Source organism: Mixophyes fleayi, chromosome 2 (genome assembly GCF_038048845.1).
Source record: "Mixophyes fleayi isolate aMixFle1 chromosome 2, aMixFle1.hap1, whole genome shotgun sequence".
Lineage (NCBI taxonomy): Eukaryota > Metazoa > Chordata > Amphibia > Anura > Limnodynastidae > Mixophyes > Mixophyes fleayi.
Genome location: NC_134403.1, coordinates 315,794,062 through 315,813,100, shown reverse-complemented (window position 1 = coordinate 315,813,100; position 19,039 = coordinate 315,794,062). Strand labels below are relative to the sequence as shown.

General features: G+C 41.6%; 1 protein-coding gene across 3 annotated transcripts in view; it reads right to left on the bottom strand.

Annotated features, from left to right (window-relative positions):
- The window catches only part of STX1A (syntaxin 1A), a 74,278-nt gene that overhangs the window by 10,090 nt on the left and 45,149 nt on the right, over positions 1-19,039 (bottom strand). For all 3 annotated transcript variants that reach the window (XM_075196637.1, XM_075196636.1, XM_075196635.1), the window contains exons 5-7: positions 11,295-11,369; positions 8,787-8,860; positions 7,437-7,545 (exon numbers count right to left, since the gene is read on the bottom strand). In XM_075196637.1, the coding sequence (XP_075052738.1) occupies positions 7,437-7,545; positions 8,787-8,860; positions 11,295-11,369 (258 nt within the window). The remainder of the gene's footprint in view (positions 1-7,436; positions 7,546-8,786; positions 8,861-11,294; positions 11,370-19,039) is intronic.

Genomic DNA, 19,039 nt, shown 5'->3' with positions numbered 1-19,039 from the left:
TTACTCTCCTTTTTGTTGCCCTAATGGATATGCTGTATCAAGAATCTTGCAATAAGTCAAAATGACAAAAAGATCGTCCTGTAAATATTTAAGCAATATTGGTCATTGCTGATTTCCATTAAGCTTTCACTGCCTAAAGCTCAGAAAAAAATAGTATTCAACATAGGTTGATAACTGATGCTGTAAGCGTAAGAATATTCCCTCTGCTATAGTTATGTAGAGGATATTGAAAAGTTAAATTCCTACATTTCAAATCTATTTTTAACACAGAAACATCACCATTAAGGTTGTTTTGGCAGCACTTGTCCATTCCTACCATTTTCACATCGGATTACCTCTCATAATGTATGTTGATTGTGCTTCTCATTGTGTTATGTCAGTCTCACCTATATTTCCAATATAGCATCCACATTAGCAATGACAATAATCACCATTTTAAGCTGTAGCCTACAGGGCAATGTACCTATTAGTGCTCCAACTTCATGGCGTTCTATTGCATTAGCAAATAGGACACGTCTCAATTCCAATAAAAATAACACACTAGCACTGCAAATCACAGGACAACCTCTGGCAGAGCTCAAGGGTATATCCAACCCAGAGAGATATTCCTCTATCTCCTCTTCTTCTTGTCCCTGTCATTCTCTGAGAACGCTGTCACTTTGGATATGTGCTCTGGCATGGATGACGTCTCCTTCCTGGAAACTGATCAGACATCTCCTGAGCTGACTGTGGGTCACATGATTACACTACACCTCTCATCATCCAGAGCTGCCGCAGTTGCTACATTAAATCACTGCCAATAGTTAATTAGCCGTATGCCAGTTTCAAATAAAAAAAAAAAACATGCCCACATTTTAATCTAGCAGCTATTTAACTAGGGTGAGTGCTTCACATCATTGTGGAAATATCACATTGTGCAGTATTCCATTTTTTTTCCTTTAATAAAAATGTGACAAAAAGGCCATCATCTTTCCATAAAATACACAAAGTGAAAGACTATTATTTACTTGATTAGATACATTACTTGAAAATATCTCCATTATAGATTTAATTTTATAGATTTCACTTTAATTTTATACATTTAATTGATTTAATAAAAGTAGTAGTCTGTGTGCTGTTGAACCCAATACTGGACAAAACTAAAAATATACTGCATCACCACTCAAAATAGAGCAATATACAATACAATGTGAGCAGAACAAGAAGCTATGCTGGTACAAAATAATAAAGTGCATTTTTCTGACACAGAAATGAAAAGAAAATGTATATATGCACAAGTGTGGCGTTGAATTAGAGCACACACCGTGCTTGAGAGCACACACATAGGCAAGCACACTAATTCTCTGCGCATGGTCTGCCTTGTACCCTCTCTATGTACGTATGACCTGTTTAGCAGAAGAAACAATGACACACATTCCAAGCGCTGTGTGCACTTTGTTCTCCCACAATGTAAATGGAGCAGAGCTTAGACCTCCGTCTACAGGTGTCCTACTTTTTGAATGTAAGAAAAAAGGTTTACTATGTTTATTCCTGGTTAAAATCTGAAGCATTCAATATCATGAAATGGTGCAAACAGCAAAAAGGTGCTGTAATCCAGAGTTTTGCCTTCACTGTCAGTAACGTATTCCATCACTGTATACTGAATCATGTAACAGTGTGAGGCCTGTATGTAAAGAGTTGTACTGCATTGTGCATTCCCTTATAGGAAGGCACACCTCCCATCATGTTACCTAAGGGGAAAGCCTCAGCTGACATCAGATTACAGCCTTTCACTCCCTCTGATGACAGCCAGAAGACAAGAACACTTTTAGAAACAACTGGGAGCAATATTTAAACTCTTGCTCTATGAAAACAGTGACCGTGGCGATAACGCACAGTACCTCCCAACATTTGGGTAGCCTGCCTCAGGACAGGAGGTGTGGCAACGTCATGATGGTGACTTGGCCATGGCATGATAGGTGCCTGGCTACACCCCTGGGCTAGACTGTCCAGTTCTCTCCTCCCCTCTATTCCAAATACCTTTATTGTCATTCACACAGCACCCGTTCAGTTAATAGGAGACACTTTCCAAATTTCCCACCCACAGGACAATGTGAACTTTATGAAGGTTGCGGGACAGAGCCCTCAAATCAGGACTGTTCCGCCTAAATTTGGACGGTTGGGAGGTATGGCGATAGTAAGATCCATTCAGTGAAGGGTTTAGTTCTGCAAGGAAGAGATAGGCCTAAGCCAGTGATAAGCAACTGGCTACACTTCAGGGGCCATATTGGTGGCCCTCTAACCTTAAAAGATCCACACGTTACACTAAATCTAAATCAAAGAAAGAGATATCTAGCTGTAATACCATATCAGCAGGCATTTTTAACAAGTGTTAATAGCTACAACAAATAAATCTGACAATAACGCAGGAACGAACTGGGGGCCACAGACGAAGGCCGGAAAGCCGTAGGGATGCCTGTTACCCATGGCTGACCTAAGCGCTCTGACTAGCCTAAATGATGCGATTCGCGGTGAATGACTTGTTTGGCTGTGCCCCACCCCCTCCCGCCCTCTAGTAACGCCCCTCTCCCGGAATACACTTGCCAAAAGTTGGCAAGTATGTATAAAACATTGTCTTAAATGAATTCAGTCATTGCATACGTTCTTTACTTATAATAGTATAGAACGTTGCAATTCAGTTCTCATCATAAAACGTCCCCCCCGCACAGTGCCAGATTAAGGTCCATATGGGCCCGGAGCTGAAATTTACAAAGGGCCTAAACCCTATACTGTCTAAAGCAGGGTTGTCCAACCCGCGGCCCAGCACGCCTGTAAATGTGGCCCAGAAGGTGTTTTGATTGTGGCAAGGGGGCAGCGCTCTTAATGGAAAAAAAATTCCTGCAAAAAAAAAAGAAACTACTTACCTTGCGGTCACGCGGTCACGTCAGCTGGTACTCCGGCTCCCTCCCTTGTCTCCTCCTCCGTGCGGCGCTCTCAATGAATGTCGGGCGTAATGTCATCACGCCCAACATCCATTACGGAGCGCAGCACAGAGGAGACACCCGCGCGAGAAGAACAATCAGCAGCACAGAATTGGAAAAAAAAAAGAGGACAAGAGAACAAGCCGATTAAAAGGTAAGTTAAGGGGGATTTTTTTTATTATTTCAAGGGACGCTGACAAGTGAATAAAAGTCACCTGGTCCTGGAGCATCATGGACCTTATCTCCCTGCTACATACTTCTACTTGTAATACTAATGGGGCATTATATATTATTCTCTTTGGCCCATTATAAGTTGTTATCCCTTAACTAACATAGTGGTGTAATTAGCAAAACATGTCACAATTTGGGGTCACAGTGGTGTATATGTCAGGTACCACAGGCCTGGTCAGGGCACCCTGATATACAATGCCTGGCTTAAATGATATTGCATCGAAACAATACAAAAAGTGATTATAGTACAATAACTAGAGAGGATTTTTTGAACAGGGCGATTAAAAGGTAAGTATAGGGGGATTTGAAAAAAAAGTGATATCTATCTATCTATTATATTATATATATATATATATATATATATATATATATATATATATATATAAAACTTTTTTTCTCATATATATATGTTAACTATGTTTTCTATGGTTTTTTGGATGATCAGCTATCGTTATTGTCCGTGTATCTTATGTGCGGCCCAAACCAACTCGTCATCTGCCAATGTGGCCCAGGGAAGCTAAAAGGTCACCCCTGGTCTAAAGGAACATTGCACACACACAACAACTACAAGTACAAGGTGAGCTGGCGAAGGTGGAACCAAATACAACAGATGCAACACAGTTTTGCCATGTGCCGGCTCATTTTAACCCCTGCCTACCACCACATATACAGACACACACACATACACACAGTACATATACATTCATAGATTCTTCAAAAAGAAGTTTAAAAGTTGTTTTATTGCACAATGGCAACACATACGCGTTAATACCATTAGCACATTTAGTCTATCTTAAAGAAACTTATGAAAATTTGAAAGCTGTTTTGGAACTGATTGGATATGCAAGACACAATTGGGTAATATGTGGAGATCTTAAAATTTCATGCATGGTACTTGGCCAGCAACAAGGTTACACCAAATTCCCATGTTTTCTCTGTGAATGGGATAGCAGAGCTAAAAATTTACATTGGCAAAAAAAAAAATTGGCTAGCTCAAAAAGTTTAGAAATTGGAAAAAATAATGTCATCAAATCCAGTTTAGTAGATCCAAATAAAGTTTTACTTTCACCTCTACATATAAAATTAGGACTGATGAAACAGTTATAAAAGCACTGTCTAAAGATGGAGAAACTTTTTAAATATCTTTGCACCAAATTCCCTGAAATATTCGATGCTAAACTGAAGGAAGGCATTTTTACAGGCCCCGACATTAGAAAGTTAATAAAAGATGAACATTTTGGGCGTGTAATGAATATTGTGGAACTTTCGGCGTGGACTTCGTTCAAACAAGTGATTTCAAAATTTGTAGGCAATGTCAAGGATCCAAACTACAAAGAAATTGTCAGGGAAATGCTTAATAGTTACAGAAACCTTGGCTGCAATATAAGTTTAAAGGTACATTTTTTGAATTCCCATATTGAGAATTTCCCGAATAATCTCGGAGACTACAGTGAAGAACAGGGTGAACGGTTCCACCAAGACGTTAAAGATGTAGAAAGAAGATGCCAGGGTCATTGGGACGTCAGCATGATGGCTGACTACTGCTGGGTGATACACAGAGACGTTACCAGGGTCATTGGGACGTCAGCATGATGGCTGACTACTGCTGGATGATACACAGAGACGTTACCAGGGTCATTGGGACGTCAGCATGATGGCTGACTACTGCTGGATGATACACAGAGACGTTACCAGGGTCATTGGGACGTCAGCATGATGGCTGACTACTGCTGGGTGATACACAGAGACGTTACCAGGGTCATTGGGACGTCAGCATGATGGCTGACTACTGCTGGGTGATACACAGAGACGTTACCAGGGTCATTGGGACGTCAGCATGATGGCTGACTACTGCTGGATGATACACAGAGACGTTACCAGGGTCATTGGGACGTCAGCATGATGGCTGACTACTGCTGGGTGATACACAGAGACGTTACCAGGGTCATTGGGACGTCAGCATGATGGCTGACTACTGCTGGATGATACACAGAGACGTTACCAGGGTCATTGGGACGTCAGCATGATGGCTGACTACTGCTGGATGATACACAGAGACGTTACCAGGGTCATTGGGACGTCAGCATGATGGCTGACTACTGCTGGATGATACACAGAGACGTTACCAGGGTCATTGGGACGTCAGCATGATGGCTGACTACTGCTGGGTGATACACAGAGACGTTACCAGAGTCATTGGGACGTCAGCATGATGGCTGACTACTGCTGGGTGATACACAGAGACGTTACCAGGGTCATTGGGACGTCAGCATGATGGCTGACTACTGCTGGGTGATACACAGAGACGTTACCAGAGTCATTGGGACGTCAGCATGATGGCTGACTACTGCTGGATGATACACAGAGACGTTACCAGGGTCATTGGGACGTCAGCATGATGGCTGACTACTGCTGGGTGATACACAGAGACGTTACCAGAGTCATTGGGACGTCAGCATGATGGCTGACTACTGCTGGATGATACACAGAGACGTTACCAGGGTCATTGGGACGTCAGCATGATGGCTGACTACTGCTGGATGATACACAGAGACGTTACCAGGGTCATTGGGACGTCAGCATGATGGCTGACTACTGCTGGGTGATACACAGAGACGTTACCAGGGTCATTGGGACGTCAGCATGATGGCTGACTACTGCTGGATGATACACAGAGACGTTACCAGGGTCATTGGGACGTCAGCATGATGGCTGACTACTGCTGGATGATACACAGAGACGTTACCAGGGTCGTTGGGACGTCAGCATGATGGCTGACTACTGCTGGGTGATACACAGAGACGTTACCAGGGTCATTGGGACGTCAGCATGATGGCTGACTACTGCTGGGTGATACACAGAGACGTTACCAGGGTCATTGGGACGTCAGCATGATGGCTGACTACTGCTGGATGATACACAGAGACGTTACCAGGGTCATTGGGACGTCAGCATGATGGCTGACTACTGCTGGGTGATACACAGAGACGTTACCAGGGTCATTGGGACGTCAGCATGATGGCTGACTACTGCTGGATGATACACAGAGACGTTACCAGGGTCATTGGGACGTCAGCATGATGGCTGACTACTGCTGGATGATACACAGAGACGTTACCAGGGTGGTTGGGACGTCAGCATGATGGCTGACTACTGCTGGATGATACACAGAGACGTTACCAGGGTCATTGGGACGTCAGCATGATGGCTGACTACTGCTGGGTGATACACAGAGACGTTACCAGGGTCATTGGGACGTCAGCATGATGGCTGACTACTGCTGGATGATACACAGAGACGTTACCAGGGTCATTGGGACGTCAGCATGATGGCTGACTACTGCTGGGTGATACACAGAGACGTTACCAGGGTCATTGGGACGTCAGCATGATGGCTGACTACTGCTGGGTGATACACAGAGACGTTACCAGGGTCATTGGGACGTCCGCATGATGGCTGACTACTGCTGGATGATACACAGAGACGTTACCAGGGTCATTGGGACGTCAGCATGATGGCTGACTACTGCTGGATGATACACAGAGACGTTACCAGGGTCATTGGGACGTCAGCATGATGGCTGACTACTGCTGGATGATACACAGAGACGTTACCAGGGTCATTGGGACGTCAGCATGATGGCTGACTACTGCTGGGTGATACACAGAGACGACACAGAAAACCCTTATAAGCGAAAAGCGACAAAACAAAGTTTGAAGACAAAAAAAACAAGATATTAACGATTTTTTAAATAATTATGGTTTTGTTTCTATTATTGTTTGATTGTATTGTTATTTTATTATGTAATTAAGATAAAAACACAGTGATATCATCTACACAACAATTAAACTTCTTGTTTTTTCTTAAAAATGTATGTAACCCCCATATAGGTAAATGTGATGAGGTAATTTTTTTTTCTATACTATTTCTTGATGTACACAGGAGTATAATTAAGAATATAAAAGTATTATTAAAAAGGCTTTCAATACCTTAAATTTCGCAGACCTGTGTTATTGTGTGACAACAGCTGTGAATCCCAATGACCATGTGGGCCTGGGGCAAATACCATTAACTGCTCCTTTAAAAATGGTGGCCATAGTAAATAATATACACATTAAAACATTTAGCAGCATCCCAAAAAAAGGCCCCTCATTCTGCAAAACAATTAGTATATTTTTTCCACTATTGGAAAATAAAATCATACCCAACCAAAATTAAAATGACGCAATTTAACAAGATACTCACTGATTTCAAGCTGTCTTTGGATACGGCCTTTGCAGCGCTCACGATAATCTGACTGAGTGGCGTTATATTCAGACATCACCTCTACAAACTTGCGAGACAACGTTGAATGCTGGGAGAAAATACAAGTAAAAATGATAAAGTATATCCCTAACGCAGTAATTGCAGTATCCAACATTCTTATCAGTAGTCTGATATTTGGTTTATTCAGTTTACTTATGTTAGCACAGTGACAACCCATAGGAAAAACCTGCTTTCGGATCTATGGCAACATCTAAAAGATCTGATAAATGAAATTAGTTGAAGACGTGTTAGTATTGTACAAAAATCAGATGTAACTACGTAACCTTGTGTTCACTTAAAGGGCCATGTATGACAGTCCAATAATGCAAATGCTGTTTTGTAACATCATGTCCCTACTTTTGCGCAACTCCACCAGATTTTACAGGGCGCACATTGAATTACATTATATTTGTAATATTATTATTTAAATTAGCACATTTAGCAGGTGTTCCATGAAGACCCTTTTTTCCCTGACTAGACCTTTACATGTCCCCAGTGAAGGAAACCTGACCCAGGTAGTGACTAACACGTAATAAAGACAGTTCTGATATCCCCTCCCTCCGATAATTAATGTAAGACAAAAATAATGTAAAACCGAGCCATATTTTAGGAGAAAAACAGATACGTTTATCGAAATATGTTGGTGCTATATTAATAGATGATGATGATGATGATATTGATGATGATGATGATATTGATGATGATGATGATGATGATATTGATGATGATGATGATGATGATATTGATGATGATGATGATGATATTGATGATGATGATGATATTGATGATGATGATGATATTGATGATGATGATATTGATGATGATGATGATATTGATGATGATGATGATATTGATGATGATGATATTGATGATGATGATGATATTGATGATGATGATGATATTGATGATGATGATGATGATGATGATGATGAAAAGTTGAAATGAATGAAGGTGATGGTCTTAAAGTAATCGTAGAATGGACCTGTACAATATTGTGCCAAGTCTTTTTACTGAGACAGTTCCAAAACAGTGAACAAGTACATAGAGCAAGTTCCTTGCAATGAGAATTGCAGACAATGTATTACACACCTGAAAATTTGACTTTTATTGTGAGGGTATGTGATTAAGGATATGTGCCCCATCCCATTTTTGGTCACCAAAAATATGATTACCGTAACACAACAAAATATCTTGGCATTCTGTGGCAATGTATAATAAACACCTCCGAGATTGTTGAATCGGCCCCATTAAACGTAACGGACATAGATTCATGTGGTGTCAGCTTCTTACCTGCGTCTTTCGAATGCGCAAATCAGCAGAGGAGCGGGTTATTGCTTCTTCCTGCTCAATGCTTTGTTCAATATCTAGTGGATAGGAAACATAATGAGGAGGAGGTCTTCACTGACAAACATCTACATGGAATGTTACTGATTCAGCACAGAAGTCAATGCTGCACAGTCAGAGCGTAGAACTGTCAATCACTGTTCCAAATACAATAACCTATAGCCATTGTGCTAAGTAACCATGGTTACCATTTGTGTATGTATTACATTATAGGGATGCAAAATTTAAATGAACTATTAATCAGTCATTTTGCACCCTGTACAATCAGGTGGTCCGAGTTGTTGCCTGGTTAGGATGTAGTCTGGGTTTGCTTGAAATAAGGCTCATGAATAAAAGTGCTATGTGTAAGGGCCAAATGGGAAACGTGGGCTCTGTTGTCAATGAGAGGCACATAGGGTCATGGAGAAAGCTGCTATTTGTTTCCTGTAACTATGTATTGTGGGACAACTCCACATCATGTGGAAAAAGGAGCCAATGAACAATAATTGGAGCCATTTTCACCATAAAGAGTCTCATTTAGAGTTTGGCATACGTTCATTTGTACCAAAATGCATTGTAATTGCACTGTATTTGACTTATAGCTCCTTACTCCCGGAGAGGCGGAACTGGGGTGGGCAAGCTGAGTATGGTAAGGGCGTGTACATGTAAGTTAAGCACGCCTCCTTGGATGTGAATAACCAGACGTGGATGCATCCCCAGAAACTGAAGATTCAATTACTCTTTTATATGACACTTCATTACATTATATCATGTACAAATAGGGTAACATGACTTTTGCATTTAAAATGAATACAGTCAAGCTGCATCTCTATGCCATTGTTGGGCATAAGTATTTGCATCCACACCTGACTTAGGGTTTTCAGTTGGACGTATCTTGAGATACATGTGACTCAACATACACACATAAGGTAGCAAATCTTGCTTTATAATTTTTATTGTTACGTTCAGGTTGTAAAATGCATCCAACTCTAGGCTGTATTTGTGGCCTCGTCCCATAGAGCACCAGCCAGTGTCAGATTGGGACATGAAGGGCCAAGTGGGGGATTGTAAGGTTAGGGGCCCACGAAAAACTTGTGTGCACCACCTAAAGGTGTGGCCAGCCATCAGAGAGGCAAGGCCAGCTACAAGAGGGGGTGTGGTCAGCCCACAGAATTGCAGCAGGGAGGGGCAGTGTGGCAGATGGCGTGTCTGGTAGCAGGGAGGTGGCAGATGGGGTGTCTGGAAGGAGGAAAGGGGAAAGTGGCAGCAGGGAGGGGGGGGAATGGCAAATGGGGTGATGGGAAACAGGGAGAGGGAGAGTGACAGACCTGGCATCCGGCAGCAGGGAGGGGAAGTGTTGTATATGGGGCATCTGGCAGCAGGAAGAGAGAGTGTGGCAGATGGGGTGCCTGGAAGTGAGGGGGAGGAGGGTGGCAGATGAAGTGTCTGCCAGCAGGCCACATTACTAATGGTTATTCAAGGCTTTAATAGCCGGGCTGGTGGACAAGCACACTGGCATCTGGAGCTTCTGTAAAACATGGTGTCCACCTGCCGCACTTACCGTTTCTCCCCTGGCCATAAGTGCACAGTACTAGCCCTGCCTTCTAGGGAAAGGAAGCGAGACCCTCGGGCAGTGGGCAGAGATATCCCGGTACCCCGGTGGTCCTGTACGGCCCTGGCACCAGCCCTGCCTATCAGACTGGGAACAGTGGACTTTTACTAAACTGGAAGCCTTAAATCTAAATATTATATCACAGTGATAAAACAACAGATAGACTGTTCTATAATAAGTGTATAGAATATCCTATCTAGAAGTGTAAGTTTTTAATTTTCACTCCTTTTTCCTAAAAATTGTCTAATTTGTTTCTTACTTGAATTCTGTTGGTTGCAAGACCACATTAACGGTGGAATAAAGACTAAAATGACATATTGAATTCAGGTTTTATATCACAAACATCTGCAATCCCAATAAGGGTGTGTAGACCTTTTATATCCACTGTACATGCACAAAGCAGCAGAATCATTTAATACGCACTGTCGTTCAACTGCTTTATGTCTGACTCAAACTGCATTTGCACCGAAAAACTGACTTGCAGAAATAATTGGCTGCACTGTTGAATAAGTCATACTGGTCAGTCAGCAACAGCTACAAAACTGTCATGCTTGTATATAGAGCCAATGCCAGATTCCAGCTTCCAGATAAGCTGTCAAAGCACAGAAAGTCTGCTCTGCTCATAATATAAGAAATATTTTCTTCATTATTTACCAAAAGCTTTGTGGTTCCAATTTAACTCCCTCTGTGCCAAGGTTTAGACATCTTTACAATCCTGTATTTCATTTCCTAAAGCATTACTGTTAAACCATCTCTGTACATATTAGTAATAGTATGTTTCCATAACAATAATCATTGCTGGCAGACAAAAGAAGAACTCGCACAGATGAAAGAAAAGGTTGAGAGAGGTGGTGAGCACTCACTCTTCAGCTTGGAGCGGACCTTGTTGGCTGTCTTTTTGATGTCCGACATCAGCTCTTCCAACTCTGCCTTGGTTTCTGTTGAGAGAAGCAGCAGGTTGAGAATAGGTGATGAGAAGTAGCAGCTGTCCAATTATATACAGGAAGAGATAGCAGCAAGAGGCAGGGAGAGAGTGCTGATAAACATGGGAGGGAAGCTCATCTATGTACAAAACAAACATGACTTAAATATATGTATAAACTACTCAAAAATATATTTGTATGATTGTGTGCAATCACTTATTACTGCTGCTTAGCTAGTTCATCATTTCAGTATTCCTTACAATCCGGTTTATGCCACTGGAAATTCTAAAACAAGAACTCCATGTAGGACCCCCCCCCCCCCCCCCCCATCACCTCCCATAAACCTCCTGCCCACCAGCAAGCAGTTGGATTGCAGCTGTTCCATGCCCAATACCCCTGCTCTTACAATCAACTTTCACATGACAACTCTGCTTAAAGATATTTCAGTTCACAGCCTGAAGGAACATGAGAGTTGTAGGTAGTAACTGCAACACCACTGGTTATGGGACCCCATAGCTTTACTACTGCTCACATGTTGGGTTCAGGAGAGGGGTACGTTTCCATGAATTCTTATTAAATGTTAATTTTTCCCGGTGTTCAGAACCCTGATGCACAATAATCAACACTAAATTTGACCCAAAAGATAGCAAAGTTGTTTTTCATAGAAAACTTTATTCAACAGGGACATGCTAGTTTTCTCGTTAAAGAAATGAGATCCCATGCTACCACATATCTCAGTTGTATACTATTAAGGCTAAATTCATTTTGAAACTATGACAATAATAAAAGCATTCTGACTGCAATCTTATGTCTGTATAAGAGAACATTGCTATAGACATTTGATCTTTTAGAGTGTGGTCCATCATTAATTTACACTTGCCCGATTAACTAGTTCAATACCCACCGAACATGGTTAGGTAGTGCAAGCAAAACCTTGATAGTGCATACTAGCCTCTATGTGAATGGCTGTCATGTCCTCTTTCATAAGCCCTGATTAAAATAAGTGGGCCACTGATGAATGGGTCATTGTCATGAACATAAAGCTGGTGAAAGCACTCTTGTGAAAGCTTAGTGGGTTATGTAAACAATGTACACTCAGATGTGAATGGACTATGTCAGGAGAGTTCACATGTTTTGAACACACTGTAAATGGAACTAGAAACATTCAAAAAAATTGTGCTGCAGCACAAACAAGTATGGATAGAAAGGAGTATGGACACATAGAATAGAATGGGTTATATTTTCACTTGTGGTTGCATACTTTGCACTTGCGTTAAAAATGCAAAAAGTCAGGAGCATGTCAGAGGCTAAGAGCCCTTACAAGAGTAACAATTCAATGCATGGCTATATTAAGCAATAACTTTTTTCACAAAACATGAAGTAGTCTCAGTTCAGCAACAAAAAACAGGACGTGTATTTTTAAAGTAATATTCCAGTATACACAATTGAAATAAACTAACTAACTAAAGCAACATTCTGACAAAATGAATATCAAGGGATTTGTAATGTGCAAAGCTTCTTGTGGTAATAAAATGTGTGCAGGCAAAACATGTGGGTGTGAATTCTCAATGGTGGCCATAGTTTACACATTAATGGTATATTGGAATGCTCTCTGTGCTATATAGAGGTCATTAGAATGTTGTACTGAGACAGCATTCTAGTGACCTGTCTAATTTCATCCCCACACAGATTGTGCATTTCAAATCCTTCTATACAATAGAGAGAGCACTGTCTATGAAAGGGAGACCCTACCCTGGAGACCATTATACAACAGCCACCACAAATTTCTGGTTGCTACTGTATATAAAGCAGACCTCATAGTTACATAGTTGTTTAAGAAGAAAAGAAAAGCCATATGTCCATCACATTCAATCTTTCATCCTTTAGTTCATCCTTCAGTTACTCCAGAGAATGACAAATAATCTCTATAAAGCATACTATAGTTTGTCTTAGGGGAAGATTCCCTCCAGACCCTAAACTGGCAAACTGACAATTCCCTGGTAATCATATATATTCTGTTTGGTTAGAAAAAGTTCTTATCCTTTCTTAAAGGGGTTGTTTACATCCCCTTCTTAAAATGAAGCTACCCAGCCAGGAACCCCCTGTTACTTATACTCGGCACCCCATGGCACAGATCATATTTGGGTTCCCTGCAACTAGCGCATAATTTTATTGTAAGTAATGGACAGAGTCAGAGCAGGACACATCTCCCAGCTTCAGCTGAGGGCATCCCAAGGGATGCTATATATAAGAGGAACTTTTGTTTAAGAAAGTTTGTCTAAAAGTGGACTACCCTTTAAAAATGTATCTACAGTGTCTGCAAATACCAGTTCATGTGGGAGGGGATTCAATAGTTCTATTCTATTTCTATTATTATTATTTAGTCTATTTATCAGTAGTATAAAAGCCCTTCTAAATCTTTGCCGGACATAGGGCTTTTTCTTATTTATCAAAGCTTCAGGGCTGGTAAGGACTATCAGTGGCAGTAGCCTTCGCTGGCGGCCTCTGATTGATGCCTTCCCAGAATAGCATTGGCCAAGGGTAACTACAGGAAAAAAAATGCTTTACTGCTGCTGCCCAGTGTCTCCGGGAGCTGAGAACTGTTCAGCTGTCCCCATGACATTTTTTTTAAAATAAATTCTGATAAGTGAAGATTTTCTATTGTTGCAATAAGCAGCAATACAAATCTTCATTACGAATGGGTCATTAATGGACCCATTAATCTCTTTTCTTCCAGTTGCAAGTGGTGCCCACTGTGGGACCTTGAACTGAACAGGTTGCCACAGGACTTTCGGTATTTATATACAGTGATCATAACCTCAATAATTTTCTCTTCTGTAATGTAATTAAATCTAGCTCAGACAGTCTCTCCTTATAACAGATATCTTCGATACACTTTAATAATTTAGTTGCTTTTCTGTGAACTCTTTCCAGTTTCTTATACATATTTCTCTTTTGAGTTTATCTCCCTGCTGGCTCTGGATGTAGAAGATTGGCATTTCCTGCCATTTCTAAGTATAACGTCTAGATCAGTGGTGGGCACTGCCTCAGTCCCTGCTTTATTACAATGCAGGCAAGAAGACTTAATGGGAGCAGCTGCCTTCCATGTCCTGCACAATGCAGGGTGGTCACGCAGCACGGCCAATCAGAGGAGGGGGTGGAGGAGTTAGTGAAGTGTATTCTCCCTCTTCTGTGGGCTCTGGCTGTGCAGGTAAGTATGGGTAGGTGTGAGTGGCATGTTGGGGAGGTATGAGGGTTATGTGAGGATGTCTGAGTGGCATGTCAGGGGCACATGGGGAGGTCTACGTGGCATGTGAAGAGGTCTGATTGGTATGCGGGAAGGTCTGAGTGGCTGTGAGGGGCATGAGGTAGGTCTGAGTGGCATGGGGGGGGGCATGTGATAGAGTTTCGGAGTATATGTAGGATCTGAAATCATATCAGGACATTTTGTGACAATTGGGGGTCTGAGGGCATTTTTGGGACTATTTTTTATTCTTGAAAATAATGGTGATGAGGGCTGCACATGCTGCCCTTGAAGAATATTGGGTTGCACGTCTCTAGTCTAGAACCTTCTACATCATAGATTCATAAAATAGTGTTCGACCTAAGGTGTAAATTGCGTGCCTAATTTTCGCCACAATTGTATACTTAAAAATGTATCCACTTTGAACGTCATCTGCCATGTTGCTATTCAATCTCCAAAGGTATCTAGGTACTTAATTACAAAAGGACTCAATTACATTACTTACTTTTGTGTCATATGCAAACACAGAGACAGTATTATTAATTCCAACATCTACATAAGTTATAAATGCATTCAAACAGCACTGACCCAAGAAAGAACCCTGGTGTTCTTTAACTTATAACCTTTGCCTGGTTTGAGCATGCACCATTTAGAATTACTCTCTGGGGATGGTGCATGAGCCAGTTTTCCATGATATATTTTCTAGATATGTAATGGACGGGGCGGGTGGCTTATCATGCATTTGCAAATGTGTGTAGCTGAGTATTCTGCATTTTTATGTACAAGTATAAAGGCAGCTCTATTACTGGCTCACAACAGTATTGCTGGGTGATTTTTTCTCTGTGTTTTTTTTAGTTCCTGGATAACCCCAACCTTTCAAGCACCTGTTGTGAACCTATAAATTAACTGAGCAAAATTCCACTTCTGTAATATTTTCTAGATGAACAGTTTTTAACATAAGCACATGTGGGGTAGGGTTTTAAATGCATGCGAAAACTGCCAAATCACTGGTGGCTATACAATGTGGATGTCACATCTCCAGTGGCCATATAATGCACATCCTGTTAGGATCTCTGTTCGTTGTACAATCCAGATTCCAAATCTACAACCCCAAATATCTGGTGACTGTAAAAGGCAGAACGGAGATGTAGGTGGCAATATAACTGCTGACTCAATCTTGGATACTCGCTGCTCCTCTGGTCCCACTCTTTCACTGCAGTATGCGCATACCTGGGGAAAGTGCTGGGAACCTATCATAACAACTTTACCATTCCTGACACTCTCATTGGTGAATGTCTGGTACTGTTCATCAGGCACAGTTCAGAAGTTGTATAAATTTTACCTTCTCTTTCCTGGCCTCAAGAAATCTGGGAGACTGACATTTGACTAGCAAAATTGTCAATAGAACCACTGAATGACCAATGCCATATGGTCACAGATCCAGTCATTTGGTGGGTGGGTCAAATAAGTGAACCAGAATTGTAGTGATGCTTCCCGTTGTATATTTGTGCACCCAATCCCTGATGACAGCAAGCTCTCATGGGATTTTGTAAATACCGTTTTTGTTGCAGTCAAATGCAATTACCCATCCACTGGGATACAACAATAGAAGAACACCCACATACATGGATTTAAAAGCCTTAGAAAAGAAGTAAAGCCAATATTTGACAGTAATATATGTCAAAGATTTTGTTCTACTGAGCTTCATAAAATGAAACACACGATAACATGCAAAGCAATCATCGAACATTTAATTTTTTACCATGCATATATAATGTATAGTAGCAAGAAACTAAGGGAGAATTCAATTCCCGCCAGAGTAACGCCAGCTCCAGCACTATGTGGCAGCTATGCTAACCACTGTGCCACCACTCTGTATAAAAAACAGGAAATGTAGATGAAAAGGGACATACTTGCCAACCTTGGCAAGCTGGCCTCCAGGAGATCCAGAGTGAGGTGGGCATGTGGGGGCAGGGCTCAACAAATCGCGTCAATTGCCCCCATCCCTAAACTGACATCACAATTGCTAGCCTATTGCAGCAGGGGGTAGGGCCACGATGACGCGTTAATCAAGTCCTAAGCGGCCAGGAACCCAGGAGGTTGCCCTGCTCTCCCGAGAGTCCGGGGGGACTCACAGAAATTCCAGGAGGGTATGCGGCTGTTTTCATGTCTGTCCACCTTATCGCATATGGCCCCTCATGCTTATATATGTGTAGCATATCGGTGTTGCTGCTGGTGCTAATGCTATTGCTAAGTCACTATTGGAAGGGGCATATCCTGACTGAGAAATCAAATAAAGAGTGGGAACTGCTTGGACCCATTTCTTGGACAATGTACAAATGTCATCCAGCATTACTATCTTTCAACACCTCTACTCTACATCCACACAGATTCCTAACAGGTTCTGCATGCAGCATCCCTAGAAATGTTACTGATGAATTATCATCTGCAGATATTTTGTACAAAAAGTAAACTGGACTTTCTTCCAGGACATCACAATATTCGGACTCTGAGTCATACTGTAATTTATTACTACAGAAGTATCATTATCTGCAAACACTGCAGTATCCACAAAGCTGCCACTATCATGCCACTTCCAAGAAAAAAGATTTAAAGATATGAAAAGCAGGCTTTGAAATAGATAATTAAAGAACAGAGAGAGGGAGAGATTATGCACTTGGAGGAGACTTGAAACAAAACTATAGATGCAAGATCATGGTTAAATGGTTGAAGAAGTAAAGGGAAAGGGAGAGACTGCTTGTGAGAAGGAAGAATAAAGCATTGGAGAGATACATATTATATCTTTGGTAGCAGGAGCTGTTCACGACAGCTCCAGAATCTTAAATAATTTATTGCTTGCTACTTACACAAAGCTCTACAAACCCAGCTAACACTCTGCTTTCTAATAAATATTATAGGAAGCAGGAATCGTGCAGCTAACCAAAGATGTCAAACACCTCAAAGAGAAACCAAGGACAGCGTTATGATCCCTGTTGAGATGCAGGAAGGAAGACAACTTCTATTTATAGGGCAGATAAAATCCATAGTATACAGAACAATTTGAAATATATTATGTAGGTGACTGCAGGGGGAAGGGGGTCACCAGAAAGATCACCCCAATCTGCTAATCCGAACACCAATTACATAAATAAGTATGGATGAAGGTTGGTTACATCGTTAATAACCATAATGACATAAGGCACATCCTTGCCTAAAACCCATATCATGGAAATTAACCATCACACATTGTTTCTATTTTGTAAAACATGTACAGTATATATATTATTGCTGGTAACACATCATCACTCATGTATGTAATTAAACCACCACTTAAATTATACTTTTATTTTCTTTTACCTCCCAGAGATCCCGAAAGGGAGGGTGTCGGGTGTAATGGGGCGTGAAAACTTTAGCCGTGCCCCCTGCGGTCGGCAAAATGACGCGAATCGTGCCATTAAGGCTCACTTCACTAAGAAGTGGGCAGGACGCGGGAGAACTGCCTGCTCTCCTGGGAGCCCTACCCGGAATTCGGGAGAGTTGGCAAGAATGATTTAAATCCCCCAACTGGAGAGAATATTCCACCAGCTGTGACAAATTGTAAGCCCAAGAACAGTACAGAAGTAGAGATGAGCGGGCTCGGATTCCGCTAATCCGTGCCCACCCGAACAGTGCGGATCCGAGCACTGTTCGGATATTTCCGGCGGGCAAAAAATTGAAAACGAGGCTCTGTCGTCCAAGTCTCGCGTCGAATCTCGCGAAGGGTGGGAGGGCCCAGAACAATTCCATCTTGTACCTCTTTTTTTGGCATTATGTGCTCAAGCTACCTCGGTGCAACCTTTTGACCTAAAAACAATATTGTGAGGTGTTCAAAATAGACTGGAAATTAGTGGAAATGATTGTTATTGAATGTTATTGAGGTTAATAATAGCGTAGGAGTGAAAAAAAAAAAAACACAAAACTGGGTTTTAGCACTTTTTATGTTTTTTTTCAAAATAAATCCGAACCAAAACCTTTCGTCAGGTGTTTTGCGAAACAAATCCGAACCCAAAACCTCAAGCAAATCCGAATCCAAAACACAAAACACGAGACACCAAAAGTGGCCGGTGCACATCCCTAGACAGAAGGGATTGACCTTCTCTTCAGGTGATGTCCCACTCCCGTACACTGGTTTATAAGCATCCACTAACTCACTAACTAGTAGCTCCATGCTACAGAATGAATCCTCCCTGCAGTCAGAGACACTTACAGTATTGGCTTTAGTGTTGATGGACAATAAGTGTTCTGCCAAGACTCCACCTGTGGTCCCCAGATCCTTCCCGCTATATGTCCGGTCCTTTTTTTCTGCTTTATACTCCATCTGTTCTAGCTCTTATTATCTGTTTTATTCATAAAGCAGATAATAAGACTGAAGCTGATCTTATTCTTTTGCACAAAGCAGCTG